The sequence below is a fragment of the Gymnodraco acuticeps genome, unplaced genomic scaffold (genome assembly GCF_902827175.1).
Source record: "Gymnodraco acuticeps unplaced genomic scaffold, fGymAcu1.1, whole genome shotgun sequence".
Lineage (NCBI taxonomy): Eukaryota > Metazoa > Chordata > Actinopteri > Perciformes > Bathydraconidae > Gymnodraco > Gymnodraco acuticeps.
In genome coordinates this window covers 692549-707500 of record NW_022992001.1, presented here as the reverse complement: position 1 = coordinate 707500, position 14952 = coordinate 692549, and the positions used below count along the sequence as shown (strand labels likewise).

General features: G+C 43.4%; 1 protein-coding gene across 6 annotated transcripts in view; it reads left to right on the top strand.

The window, feature by feature from the left end:
* adamts18 (ADAM metallopeptidase with thrombospondin type 1 motif, 18) overlaps positions 1–14952 on the top strand; it is a 102605-nt gene that overhangs the window by 47944 nt on the left and 39709 nt on the right. For all 6 annotated transcript variants that reach the window (XM_034201285.1, XM_034201281.1, XM_034201280.1 and 3 more), the window contains exons 15-16: positions 1–108; positions 1030–1274. The exon at positions 1–108 is cut by the window's left edge and continues 16 nt beyond it. In XM_034201285.1, coding sequence (XP_034057176.1) covers positions 1–108; positions 1030–1274 — 353 coding nt within the window. The remainder of the gene's footprint in view (positions 109–1029; positions 1275–14952) is intronic.

The following is a 14952-nucleotide window of genomic DNA, read 5'->3' as shown; positions in this document are numbered from 1 at the left end:
AGATTCTGGGCTCAAAGGCCTCTCTGGACGCCTGCGGGGCCTGTAAGGGAGACAACTCCACTTGCAAGTTCTTCAAGGGCCAATACACCCTTCAACACAGGGCCAACGGTAAGCCTGTCTTTGTTTGTAGTGTGTCTGTGCATGTGGGCTAGCATAAACTTAGTCATCCTGCAAGACAAAGGGAGACTTAAGCCCACTAACAAGGACAGAGGAAATGCACAGACAAATGCATCTAATCCCACTTCATAATGGACTGATTCACTTCATCCACTGATTCACTTAATCCACTAACAAACATGACACAAATAAAGTTGAGTGCATGGTGGGCTACAGTGAGGAATGCCACAGCGAGAACAGTTTACCATCGCTTTCCTAACTTGCTTTTAATAACAGAAATATATAATAGTCAATGACGTTCATGTTATGTACAGTGCTTACTCTGATCTTTACCTTTGGATAGCTGTGTCTGACCTCTTCGGTCGAACCTATGCTTTGGGGTTAGGATTAGTTCTGACACAGTGGATCGGTTTGCTTCAAAGAAAGTTTGAAAATACCCTCAGTAATGTTATTATGTTCCTGATTAGCATTGGGTTTAATTATAAAAATGATATACTGAAAAAGTACTTTTGCTAATTGCGTTGACACCAAATCCCGCAAAATCTCTCTTCGGACCACTGTACTTTACTACCTTCACGTGATACGTTACTCTTTCTGATCTGGTGTCCAATTTATTTGTAACACTCTTAGTATTTTACCATTTAGAGGTTTTGTTTTATGAACATGCAAAATAAACCACATTTTTATTTTTATTAAAATAAGAAAATAAATCGACAAAACGATGTTGGGCCGAGTTCTACATTCAGTTGCAAACAGCGAATAACACCATTTTCTGCGTGAAGCCTATGGTATGCGAGCATGGGTAGCAGGTTTTTATGATGAAACACAAAATAAGAGTCAGGGAATGGCAATAAACAAAGATGTAGGAATGATTCAGCCTTGACTTTCTTCCTTCTCCTCAATTTCCTTAAGAGTACTACTCCATGGTAACAGTCCCAGTAGGGGCCCGAAGCATCCGCGTTCAGGAAATGGAGGTGTCCACCAGCTACCTGGCCGCTCGCTCCCTGAAAAGGAAGTACTACCTGACCGGGGACTGGACGGTGGACTGGCCGGGGAAGTTCCACTTTGGTGGGACCGTGTTCGACTACCAGCGCTCTTTCAACAAGCCGGAGAGCCTGTATGCCGCTGGACCTACTAATGAGACGCTGGTGTTTGAAGTAAGCCGCTGCTGCTGGGTGACGTCCGTTTGGGGCAATTGACAGTGACAGGGGCCCTGGCAGAGCTGCCGCGCCTCTCTCCTATTTTACGTCTGGATATGAATAGGCTTAGATGAAAAAGTTGGTTGGTAGGGAGAACGGGGGTGGTTGTAACTATATGTGAAGCTTCTGTGGGGGATTAATTGGTGATTGGTTACGTCAGGGATGAACTGGGGATGGGTGGGTGGCGTGGAAGGCTCTAATCAAGAGGGGGGTTCAAACAGCCTGGCCTGTGCAGAGATATGCTCTTTGTGAGGGAAAGAAAATAGAAATGAACAGTTAAAGGTAGTAGACACAAATAGGTTAAAGGCATACCTAGGATTAGTTCAAATCAAAGCCAGTTTAAGGGGTTGGTTCTCCGGGCACAAACTGTAAAAGTGAGTTTAAGACAGAAAGCTCAATAATCACATCTTCCCCTCAATCTATGGGCCAAACTCCTGATATGCAATCACGCTGCTTTTAAAATCCACTTTCCATTCTGTCTGAACACAGTTTAAATATTTCAGTGCTATTCTCCATTGTGCGTGGGTGGCAGCAGACATTTTAGAGACACATATTTTAATTTATTATAAGGATAGCCCATTGAGATGTAGCATCTCATTTTACCATAGGTCTTCTTGAGACAAATACAACATTATAAAACAGCATTACATACACTGACAAAACACAGATACAGCCCTCATCTGGTTGAGTTATCTCCCACACACTCCTCCCTCCCTGCCTAAAACCTGAAAATGAGCATAATAGGGCCCCTTTAAGATGAAGGGAAAAAATTAAGATGCCCAGAAGCAGTGGAAAGATATATATCTTAGAAACTAGGAAAATCATTCCATTCGGAAAGTAGTTTGATCATTTGAAGAGTAATGGTAAGAGATTTGATATGGGTTGTCAATCATATAAGCAATAATTCGGACATAAAAGAAGGTTCCATGTGGCTTAATTAGTCTAAATCACCCTTTGTGCCACTTTCACCATTCAGCAGTCTCACATGGCAGAAGCCTGCCCCGTGTTTATATGCCGTACAGTGTATTGGTACTGCTGGCTCCAGTGTAACTCAGTCACGTGTTGGTCCATGTACACACACTCAAAGCCATGATGTGGCCCCCACGGCCACTGATCTCAAAAGTGCTTTGTTGCAGCCATGTGATTCGTGGCTAATAGAGCGAATACAATCCGAATAAGTAAACTGCCCTTCAGAGGCACGGATGAAAAGTACAAAATCAGCTTTCTGGTGTGAGATGTTCTGTATAGTATGGGAGGTGATTTATTACTTTTTTATTGTGGGACCCAAGTTTGCAATCAGTGGTGTGTCAGAAACTATAGAGGGGAGGGCGAGTCTTTACCCGTCCTGAAGCAGCAGAATGTGATGCTAGACAGGTGTATCCTCCCGAGAGCAAGATTAATATTGGACAAGTGGCTGAGTCATTATCCGTACGACTCTGTAGGCTTAAGTGAACGGTGGTGGGACGTGTGGGATGTTCTCCTCACATAACTTTGTCAGCGAAAGCATTTATTTTCCCTGAACTCTGAACCCTAGGCGTGGAAACAGAAGTGGGAACCAGGTGATGAGTAGACTTCCTCCCCCCCCTGCTCCCTGTTAGTCATGTAAAAGCTGCTTTACCCTCAGTCCCTTGGGCTACTGAAGTCCTGAGGTTAAAGCAGGAATGAGTCGCCTGTGAATCCAGAAGGAATACCAGTGTGCTACTTCCAAAGTGCTTGGCTGGTTACTTGTTTGGCCATCAGGAAATGTCTGAGTGTTTCAGTAGCTATTTTAGTAAAGAGGCTATACTGTTTGTGGGCAGTATAGAGGAGTAGCTGCTGTAGTTGTTGGAAAGCCATTGTTGTTTCCTTCTGCAAGAGGAATTATTGCGGGAATACAGACCAGCAACTTAAAATACATTTTATAGAAGAGGTTGCAAGATGGATTTTAGGATTATTTCTGACCAACTTTGCAAACAATTCTGCAATACCACAATCTTGCTTTCACTTAGCATGGTCATACTTAGGGATAATTCAGTTTTCTCAAAAAACAGAACTCTAATTTAAAATATTCTCCAGCTTTACAAGTGTAAATGCCAGTAGGCTGGAAGGAAACAGCATGTAAGCCATATCATTTTGTAGAGACGATGAACACTAATGACTTTGGAGATCCAATGACTTTATATATATGTTGATAAATATCTCTAAAATATATGGATTAGCTATCTGCAAACAAGTATGCTTCTCAGATCTTTTAGGTTCATGATGAAACAAGAAACAGCGGCTGTACTTTGTGGGTAATACTGATTGGCGAATAGTAGCATGCTAACATGCTAAAGAAAGAATCGTAATGTGGTGAGTAGTATCTCAAAGAAACAGTTTTTCTAAGCACAGCACATAGCTGTACTTTTCAAATAAAGTGGTTTGAATAATCAGGCAAGTTTTCTTAAAATCAATTTGACCTTCAGTCCATTTCTTGCATTTTAAACGTAATGAGCGGATTAGCATTGCATCCCCACCACTGAGTCTAGTGTCATCAGAACAATGGAGGCGTGTGGTGCAGTGGGTTGTGGGGAGTGTCCACAGTATTGAGTATGTAAGTCGCTTTGGATGAAAGCGTCTAACAAGTGTCATGTAATGTAACAATAAGCCAGAACCTAGGTTGTATTAACACCAAATATTCCTTGAAGCAGAGTCTTTGCTAAGTCTGACAGGCTCCACATGCCTGTCTGTGTCTCGGTCATACATCTGCTGCGGATGTACAGATGACACGGGCATAATCTCTATAAGTATGTCCTGTAATTACAAAAAGGAGAGAGAGAAGCATAGAGAGGGAGGAGAGTGAGATTAAAAGATTAAGAATTCTGCAATTGAACTCTTTGGATGTGAGAAGTTAAGGTCAGGGCACGGGGACTTTAACTGCAAATGAAAAGAGCCAAATGAAGGAAAGCGTGTTTTGTTTTTTTCCACTACTGATCATCTGTTTCACACATTCTACTTAACTGTCCGCTGTCACGGAAAAAAACATGGAGAAAGTTAATGGGGGAGGGTCTGCACACCGATCACTTACAGACCCTTACTCAGCTTGAAACGCTCAAAGAAAATAAATGTTGAGGAGTGTGAGCGCAAACTGTGACATGGTGTTCTCATCTCTACAGCTGCTCAGCTGGTAGGGGGGAGGAAGGAAAGAGGAAAGAAGTAACTAACAAGAGCAGGAGGAACATATGGCTGAGGTCTCCATGGACACCAAGTGGTATTATTCCCCCTGAATTTACATTCTTGTGGTATGGCGAGGCGAGGTCATGCCAGTCCAGGGCAAATCATTTTGGATCCACAAGTGAGATAGATATCTGAGTCTGCCACATTCTAATTCATCATCGTCTCATCTGACGTGATGAGTGGCGTGGCGGTTAGGTTGTGAAAGCCAAGACATTCTGTGGTGCGATGTTGTACTGTAGGAAGATGGACTCGCATCAATCACGCAACTTGAACTCTTTCAATATATGTGTTTTTTTTATCGACTACCAGAACAGTAAAAATAAGTAGCCATATGAAATAAAACACAGAGGGAGCAAAAAGATGCCATTGTTGAACATTTCTCATATTTAGACCCCAAAAAGAAAATCACTCGGTCAAATGAGTAATTGATTATCTTTATCGGCATTTTTTAAGGGTATTGTAAGCTTCTCATAATGCATCTTTGTTATATTAACTGACAGACAGTGAGTCTTGGAATATTCATTGTTTTAACTTCGTTCGCTTTTTGTTCGTTTTTTATTTCCCAAATACAAATGTACTAGTAATAGCTGACTTTTCTGGTAATAATTCGAAGAGAAAGGCTTTTGGAAATTAAAATATAAAGCTTGATTAAAGTTTTAATATATATATATTATAACATAGATATTTATACAACTACCAAGGTGCAATTTGGCAATAAACATCCAATTAAAGAGCTTCAAATTATGAGTGCAGCTAACAGGGTGTGGATGCTAATGATCTTATGATATATGATATATATGATAAATATATATATATATATATATATATATGATATATATGATATATATGATATATGATATATGATATATATCATATATATATGATATATGATATATATGATATATCATGATATATATGATATATGATCTTATAGAGGAAAGCAGATAGTACAACCCGCAGCCTAAATAGTTTGAAACAGCAAATACAAAACGTTTTGCAGTTGAATTGAATATTGGCCCATCTGACTGACTTATTCTGATTGCAACAGCACTCAAAACTCGTTAGTGTTGTTATATTTGGATATGTCCGCCATGATTAAGTGATGGAATATTGCTCAGAAGTCAGACCCGGTGACGATAACCCAAATCTATTGTATCGTAACATCTTGGATATCTTTAAAAACTGAATTTTTAGTGCCAATAAAGACTGGAAAACACCTCCCACTTGGTAACTCTGGGCCTGGACAAGTAATACTAATTGTCTAGCCAAAATCAAGTTGTGCAAACTAGTTTATTGTTCGCTTTGTTTTGCACAGGCACCTTCCCTCACCATATCACTGATGCATTTGTAGATGGGCACCAACAATGTTCTGATTCTGTTAAATCCAGTTTTTATATTGCATAAAACTCATTGACTGAGTGATGACTGTTGCACTCTTTCTCTAAATCCAATTCATTTTAGTTTGTGCTGTCAATCCAGATAAGGCTCATGGATTTATTGGCTGTAGAGCTTTGGTAGATTTATATGTGTTGTGACAAATATCAGTCAGTATTATATTGCCGTGGTTGGTTTGCTTTGACTACCGGAGAGTTCACAAGGGTTCTGTTCATTCTGTTGATGAAGTGGGAGCAAGCATGCATTCATTGTTGCTATTGGGACTGATTTGTAGGAGGTTGGGGGATTTTGGTTTTATTTATTTATATTTCTCTTTGGAAGCTAAACACCCAATAAATAATAACAGCCAGGGGATGCGCTTTGGTGGCAGTGATCCCAGGCTGGAGATGATTCAGGTTTGGATAAGTCTTAAAATATCTTTGACAACCCTAACTCTGTGGTTGGTTGGGCGTGTTCAACATTGTGGATGGTTTAGGGAAGAGATATCAGCTATTTAGAAAGCTTCAAGGCTTCAGAGATGTTGAGGTTCTCTACTAAAGAGATTTAAAAAGAAATCCTGCGAAATGTTTTTTTATAGCAGCTGGTTTACATGATTGGATGTTGTTTGGGAAGGGTGTTTGGTTAGTGTTGGTTTACTTGGATAGGCACAACATCCTGGTGTGGTTAGTGGTGGTAGTTGTTTCATGGCAATGGATTTGGGTGGGTAGCATTAGCAGAGGAGGTTGGGTGTTAAAGTGCAGCCAGGTCTTATGCAGTTTAAAAGCCGCCAGTGCCATCATTTCAACATTTTAGGCAAGACGTCCTTGAGACAGCAAGTGTTAAACTGAAGCACTCCGATAACACTCTGACAGGTCTAAATAAATGCACAAACCACAAACAGAACCTTTGTGAACTTTAAGACTAATTACAATTGTGGTTTACCTGGTTAACACTTATATTTGTTTATAAGAGAGTCGGTAAAAGTAATATTCTGTGAAAATATCAGAATCTGGTGGCTAGTAGTAACTGATGATAATCTATAATGGTTCTTCATTGGAAAATAATCAACTATTAACAATGCTTGGTATTGTGATCAAAATCCAAGCATAATATCTCTGCACTTGGATTAAGAGCCAGATATACTTCTCTCATTAGTGCAGAACAATATTCAGTGTTTAAACTGAAGCTTTGGCTGAGCTTTGTCCGACAACCAAAAATGTTAAGTCTGTTTTTATGACATTTGGACAAATTGGAAACATACAAAAATTGGCCAACAGAAGTTCCAAACTGCCTTTCACTGAGTTACTTTGACACTGACAAATAAGTATAAGATAGTGTATTAGTCTATCTATATTAGCAATCTAGTATTTGCTCATTTATAATAAGCACATTGATAAGCAAAAAATATATTGGCGTTTATCGAGATAATGATACCGACTGCAAGTTAAGTCACACTGAACCTAAAAACATGTCTTTGTGTTCAAATTTGACCGGGTAATAACAGAAAAGGGGATCCAATTTTGACATTCCTTCCCATTATTTTGTGGGATATAGTATTCACCTGAATGTGCCTGTCTGTTCTTCCAGCTGATCATAAGTCAGTATACAGAGTACCAGTGACGTGCGGTGAGGTTCATGGCTGGTGAGGCACTGACTCTTTCAGAGTCAGATTTACAAATATTATATTTTGACCTTAATCGAAATATTCGGTTATTTTCAAAAGCTTTTTTAGTCTGATGCTTCAATTCATTTTAAACAGACCGTTCAACAAAAGGATACCCACAATCTAAATATTGGATTGTTCTTTCTTAGTAAGATCCCATTTTCATTACCAATGTGGTCTTACCTTGACTTGAAGATGAAGTCCATGCTATCCTTCTGGACAACAATCTCCATTACTTTTTTGTAAAAGTCCTCCTTATCTTCCTCTAGTTTCAAAAGTCTAGTTTGTTGTTTGTGTACCGTCTCTGCGTAGAATAACAGTAGCAACAAGAACCTGTGGGCTCACTTGCGCCCCCTTCAGTGCGGCAGAGGTTATGGCTGCCTCCCCTGGTGCTTTTTTCATTGCCGTTGTATGATGAGACCAGCGAGCCTAAATATCATATACACGTGAAATAAGTTATTTAGAGACTATAGATGGCGAGGATAAATGTAATAAAGGGATCTACAAACATTACATTGGTGACATACAGTGAGATGGTGCAGGCATGCGCTTAGGGCCCGCTTTCCAGACAGTTTCTGTGGGGTGACGCATTCTGAGGTGAGGCAGAGCTCATCTGTGCCAACTGGCTTGAGCGCGCTCACAAAATAAGTGCCTGCGCTAAATTAGTGCCCGCGCTCCAGCAAGTTACTGTGGGCTTACGAGAGGCAGAGCTCGTCCCTGCCTCACTTCTCATCGCTACCCGTAGTTGTAGCGGAGCTCGGCAAATTTGCTGATTTTGACTATAAAAAGCGATTGGAATCATACATAAATCACACTTACAACACAGATCAGTGGAGACATTTTATTATTATTACTATTTAGTTTTTCTTTAGTTGTTTTTCCGTTACATTGGAGTATGACAGGTGAGGCTCTGCCTCCCCTGCCTCCCCTGACTGCACGTCGCTGCAGAGTACCAACATTGTAGATGTGTTTGTCTGACAACAGACAGCTCCTTACTCCTCTCCACATATTCTCATACCTCCCTTTGCCTCCTGTCTGGATTTGGGCCGAGTGTACACATGGAACAGTTAACATGCTCAGAAGCAGGGCCGGACTGGGACAATAAGTCAGGCTGGGAATTATACACCCAGCCAGGCCACTACCAGTTTTCTTTTGTGCCATTTTCCTGGATTTATTTGTCAATATTTACAGCGTTGCTGCCCATAGTGATAGCCCTAAACTTTAAATCTACTACCCCAGAATAAACATAATGGACATGGGTTACTATTTAAAAAAAATGTGTAAATCTATTTAGGAACCTATCCATGTGAACATATTTTAAGTGGAGGTGGACCTCAAATCCTCTAGGGGGGCCCGGGGGCATGGTCCCCCGGTAAGATTTTTTTTTAAAAAAACGCATTTTAATGGCCAAACTAACTTTAAAATAGGCATTTTCCACCGAGAATAAAACGAAGTTCAGCCATGTTTTTTTTTTCTGCAGGGAGAAATAAGGATAATCTGGTGTTTTTTAGTCGATGAGTAGTGCAGATATCACTGTAAAATCAATCGACAGTAAGGGGAATACTTACTTCCGGGTGTACAATTCTCCGTTATCCAATGAGAATGGACGCTCACATTGCCTTTAAGGGCAGCCGACACAAACGAATGCCGTGCTTCCATGAGCGTCAAATCCCGCCGCAGATGGGAATACATTGCAATCAGTTGAAAGCTATTTGCGTCCCTTTATGAAGCTGAAGGAGCCTAGGAGCGTCACAACTGCACGCCACGGACACTGACCAAACGTCGCTCCTGGACGATTATGGAGTTAGAGTGTGTTGACATTTGCGGAGCGTTGCGTTCACAATACATATCAAAAAATTAATCCTCAGGCCAGCAGGCCACTTAACAGGCCAGGTCATCGGGAAACCTCCCGGTCCTCCCGATGGCCAGTCTGGGCAAGCTCTAAACCAAGTTGGCCTGTAAAAGAGAAACATTGAACACAGTCCAAGGCAGTGTCTTGAAATGGTTTAAAAAGACGCACTGTGAGCTGGCTATGTATGTAAATGTACCTCAAACTAAATTATTCACCATGGCAGTGAATCCTCACCAGTTAGCTTTAATAATAGCCTGATGCTTCTCTTGTAATGGGTATGTCTGCTTTCATTCATCCGTCAGTCTCTGCTTGACTTCCATGTACAAATAAATCTCCCTTACAGAAAAAGGTAACTTAGAATCACCAGCCAGTAAAAAAGAATGTGGTATTAAAAAAAAGCGCTTACTCACGATGGAAAATGGAAATTGTTACTAATATGTGCACTGTCCTGTCCAAACAAAATGACCTTATAATACTGTGGTCAGCCAGTTTGGACAAGAGTCTCAAATGTTTTTGGAGCCTTCTGATTAGTGGGTAACAGCTCAGTTGGACATAAATGGTGGAATTATTCTGCCACGTCGTCTTACCTTTAAACTTTTTGCAGAGGGATCCACAACAGATGGAACATTCATATCTGCTCTCCTTACACTGCACAATATAGGACTACTTTATAGATTCTTGAATTTCCACCAATACAGAAAGTAATACTGGGATTTATTTATTACGGATTGGCTCAGAACAATAGAAGAAGATATACATCATACTGTGTGAGGGGGAAGATATTTCATGGTTGTCAGTCAGTAATATATGCTGTTTCCAGCCTCTCAAATGTAAAGATTTTACATTTTAACTGTCAAATATTTTGGACTGTTCTTACGGCATCTTCAAAGATTTCACCTTGAGGTCCAAACAAGGCAGGTATATACTGTACAACTGAAGGTGAGGCTAAAGTTAAGCTGGAAATCTCCAAAAACTGGAAAAATACAAGCAACAAACAGGAAGCAAATCAACTGGGGAACACTAGGAATTATCCATGGAACAACCACAGACAGGAAACACGGCATGACCACACTAAGGAACATTGATGACAGACTAAAAGGGAACATTTGCAGAGACAGGCATACTGGGTGTTTCTCAATGTCGAGGACGCTTCCTTGGTAGGACATGTCTTCCGAGTCAGGTCCTTCAGAGGCTAGGCAAGAATCCTTCCTAGCATTCGGAGAACGAAGAATGGAACAGGCTAGGAAGTGTGCAGGTGTGCGTCATATGAGAGGCCCCGCCTTAAATTGAGCGCGATTTGTTTGAAGACTCATATCTGATTTGCGAAGATCAAAGATGTACTTGAGTAACTGTATTTTGTAAAATGATCATCTCTCCAGGACAGAACCACTAAACTAACATAAAACGTTCTCCTTCTGCCTTGAAAAAGTCCTGGAGGATAAGCAGCCATAAGAAAATCATAAAATGACCATCACCAATCAATAATAACATTTGTATTAATATATCATACTTGATGTCTGCAAACTTTTTTACACATATTGGTGCATATTGGTAGCACAAACCACAAATATCAACAAAATAGGCAAAGTCAAAACAAGGTTCATTTAAATTATTTATTTAGGTGCAAAACACTCAAAGGTCTCATTCACACCTAACCCCTAGATTCCACCGGGTCCGTCTGCGCCGCATTAAGGCCGCCTTACGGCCGCGTTACGGCTGCGTTACGGCTGCGTTACGGCTGCGCCGCAGCGTTCGTATTTCTCGCAGCCACTCTAGTCAATGGGTGCTATTCCACCAGACGCGCCGCGTTACGGCTCAGAAGTGTCCCAGAAGCGTCTCTGCGCTGGGCTCCGCTCAAAATAGGATTCAAGTCTATTTTTCGACGCAACGCGTTGCAGAGGCGCCGGGCAGGAAGTGGACCAGTCAGAGCATCCGGCCCATCCCCAAAATAAACTAATTTTGCAGACCCTATCCCTCCGTAGTCTTTCAAGTAGGTAGAAAGTAGAAATGCCAGCGTTCTCCTACGGTTTACAGGCACTGTGTAAATTATATATATAGAATAATTATGATGATGAATGCATTTTTTTACCACTGAAATACAGCAACACATCTTTGATTCATGTCGTTTATAACTGGGATAATACCATTATTATTAACTTTGTCTGTACAAAGTAGCCTGTCCAGGAAATATGCCCAAATCAACAAAAACTGCGGGCCGGCAGGCAAGACGCTCCGCTTCTGAAATGCTTCTGAAACGCGCCCGGTAGGGGAGGAGGCCGGACCAAAACCGTGGCGCAGCCGTGACGCGACGCAGACGGACCCGGTGAAATTGAGTGGTAATAGTCCGCTTCTCTGGTGCACACCAGACGACAGTTTGTTACATTGTTTCATTTTTCAGAAGGTTCGGTTTGCGTTAGATCGGGCACAACTCAAATGGACTATAAACTTTAAACCCAAGTCATGTGCACATTTACTACGCCACTGAACATACTTACATTTAGTACTTACAAAGATTTGGGAAATTGGTCCGTGCGCAAAGCATTGTGGGGCTTTTAACACCGCCGAGGATACACATGTGCATCCTTGAAATTTCCCGTAACGAAGGACTCAGTCCTCGCAGACCGGGCGGCAGACATACATCTGTGGGCGGGCATTTGATTTACCAGGGCGGGCCCACCCCGACACTTACATTTCCCGAGAAATCTGAATTGTCAACGGGGGGCGGGGGGGGGGGGGGTAGGCGCTCGTGAATTGTTGTTATGGAAAGAGAGGGGTTTTAGGTTACCATAAGGCTGTGTTGACGGTCTTATTATACATCTATTGGTTGGATTTGTGGCACATTTGTAACTCTTGGCCAACTTGGGCAAGCTCGCAGGCAAACTTGAGCGCACACAAGGTTGAGCGATGGAGAGAGCGAGTCTGCTTGCGCACAGAGCAGGAGTTTGTGAGAGAGGACTTGAGAGTCCATTTCATTACCAGCCTCCCTTGTCCCTGGCTGGCTAGCTAGCTCGTTGGTAACGTAACTGATTTCTTCTAATGTGCCTGCATCTGGCGCTGAGTCGCCATATTCCTTTTGTGAACTCTTTTTGTTCGTGAACCACTTCCTGATATCCATTGTTGCAGATAAATATAAATGATAATAGCCAAACTAACCGAGCAAGAGTAAACTGACAGGCTGCTGTGCCGCATCTCACTTAAAAAAAAAAACACACGACTCAACCCAGCGAAAAACCAGTCTCGCGCGCAGACTTTCATTCAGAATTTCAAAATGATATTAAACTAATCTTTCAACATAGTTTAATACAAAAATGAATATTAGGACAAAGCCCTACAAATTCACGTTCGGACTCCCAGGAGTTCCGGACCGGTAAAGAGCGGACGCTCCTGCACGTCAGTCGGTGAGATCGCTGCCATTTATTGCTGATTGTGCCATCTATTCTCAAGCTAATAGATAATTGTGTACAAATTAAAGAGCGCTCTCGCTCAAGCTATACTTGTTACTGCACTAGTGAAGAGAGCGTCTTCGCTCCCCTCTCACTACACATATTTGGTTCCTTACAGTACCTGTTCCATCCTCCAGTTAGCGGAGTGCTCTCGCTCAAAGCTAAACTTGTTACGACGCTAGTGAAGAGAGTGTCTTCGCTCCCCTCTCACGGCACACAATTGGTTCCTGTTCCATCCTCCAGTTAGCTGAGTGCTCTCGCTCAAAGCTAACTCGTTACGGCGCTAGTGAAGAGAGTGTCTTATTTCCCCTCTCATGGCGCACAATTGGTTCCTGTTCCATCCTCCAGTTAGCTGAGTGCTCTCGCTCAAAGCTAACTCGTTACGGCGCTAGTGAAGAGAGTGTCTTATTTCCCCTCTCATGGCGCGCAATTGGTTCCTGTTCCATCCTCCAGTTAGCTGTGTGCTCTCGCTCAAAGCTAACTTTATACAGCGCTAGTGAAGAGAGTGTCCCCGCTCCCCTCTCACTGCACACAGTTGGTTTATTACCCGTTCCATCCTTCAGTTAGCAGAGTGCTCTCGCTCAGGCTAACTACTATTCTGCTCACTCCCCTCCACTGCATATATTGTTTCCTGGCCCGGTTATTTACAGTCAGTTGAGTGCTCTCGCCGGCTCACCCCAGTGGCTGAACGGCCTCCACTTAGACCCCAAGTTGCACAGGCACAGAAAAATCAGGGTGTCACATGGAGGGAGAGGTCGTATATGTCAAGGGCCATGGGCTCCGTCCCTTTCCTCAGAGAGACCGTTACGACGGATGCCAGCCTCTCGGGGCGGGGTGCAGTGTGGCAAAACAGGACAGCTCGTGGGCAGTGGTCTGTTCAGAACTGCACAGAACACATCAACGTGCTAGAGCTACGAGCTGTGCACCTAGCATACCTGAGGGGGGAGGCATGTGCTTGTCCGCTCGGACAACACTACAACAGTGTATCACATAAACCACCAGGGAGGCACCAAATCTGCATGCTTGCTAGAGGTGTCCCAGCCTACAGTCAATGTATCTGTCCGGATAGCAGAACCAAGTCGCTGACTTCCTCTCCCGTCACAAGCCTCCACCGGGGGAGTGGCAGCTTCATCCAGAGGTGGTGACCGGCATCTGGGGTCTCTTCGGCAGGGCAGGGCAGAGGTAGATCTCTTTGCCTCGAAGATGTCGACCCACTGCCCCCTATGGTTCTCCTTGACGGAGAAGACCAGCCCTTTGGGTCAGGACGCCCTGGCTCATTCATGGCCAAGGTGTCTTCTCTATGCCTTTCCACCCCTTCCTCTGATCCTACCAACACTCCTCAGAGTGCTTCATCAGGGCCACAGGCTTCTTCTGGTGGCCCCCTTCTGGCCAGCCAGGACTTGGTTCTCCCTGCTGCACAGACTCTGTTGCAGGAGGCTTTGGCGTCTCCCCAACAGGAAGGACCTCTTTTCTCAGCTGGAGGGTCTGATGTGGCACCCCGACCCCTGCCGCCTTCAGCTGTGGGTCTGGCCACTGGAGGGCCCGACTCGCTGCTGAGCGACTGCATAGAGCCTGTCTCAATGCAAGGGCACCAACTCGTAGGCAGTACAAAAACAGGTGTAAACTGTTTTCTGACTGGTGCCAAGGGCGAAATGAGGGCCCAGTACATTGCTCGGTGCCTACTATCCTTGAGTTCCTGCAGTCCCTCCTGGACGACGGCCGGTGTCCCACTACCGTCAGGGTGTATGTGGTTGCTATATCAGCTCAACATGCAAGGGTTGACAACAACACAGTGGGGAGCCATAGGCTGGTATCCCTCTTCTTAAGGGGAGCTCTGAGGCTTCGCCCCCCGAACATCCCAAGGGCTCCTACATGGTACCTGCCCTTGGTGCTGGATGCCCTATGCTCGCCTCCCTTTGAACCCTTGTCACAGGCAGAACTGAGGTGGCTCTCAGCTAAGACTGCTTTCCTTCTTGCCATCACCTCAGCAAAGTGTGTAAGCGAGCTTCAGGCCTTGTCCGTGAACAGCTCATGTCTGAGGTGGAACTCAGATGGCTCAGGTGTCACCTTATGGCCGAATACAGCGTTCCTCTCTAAGGTGCTGGCACA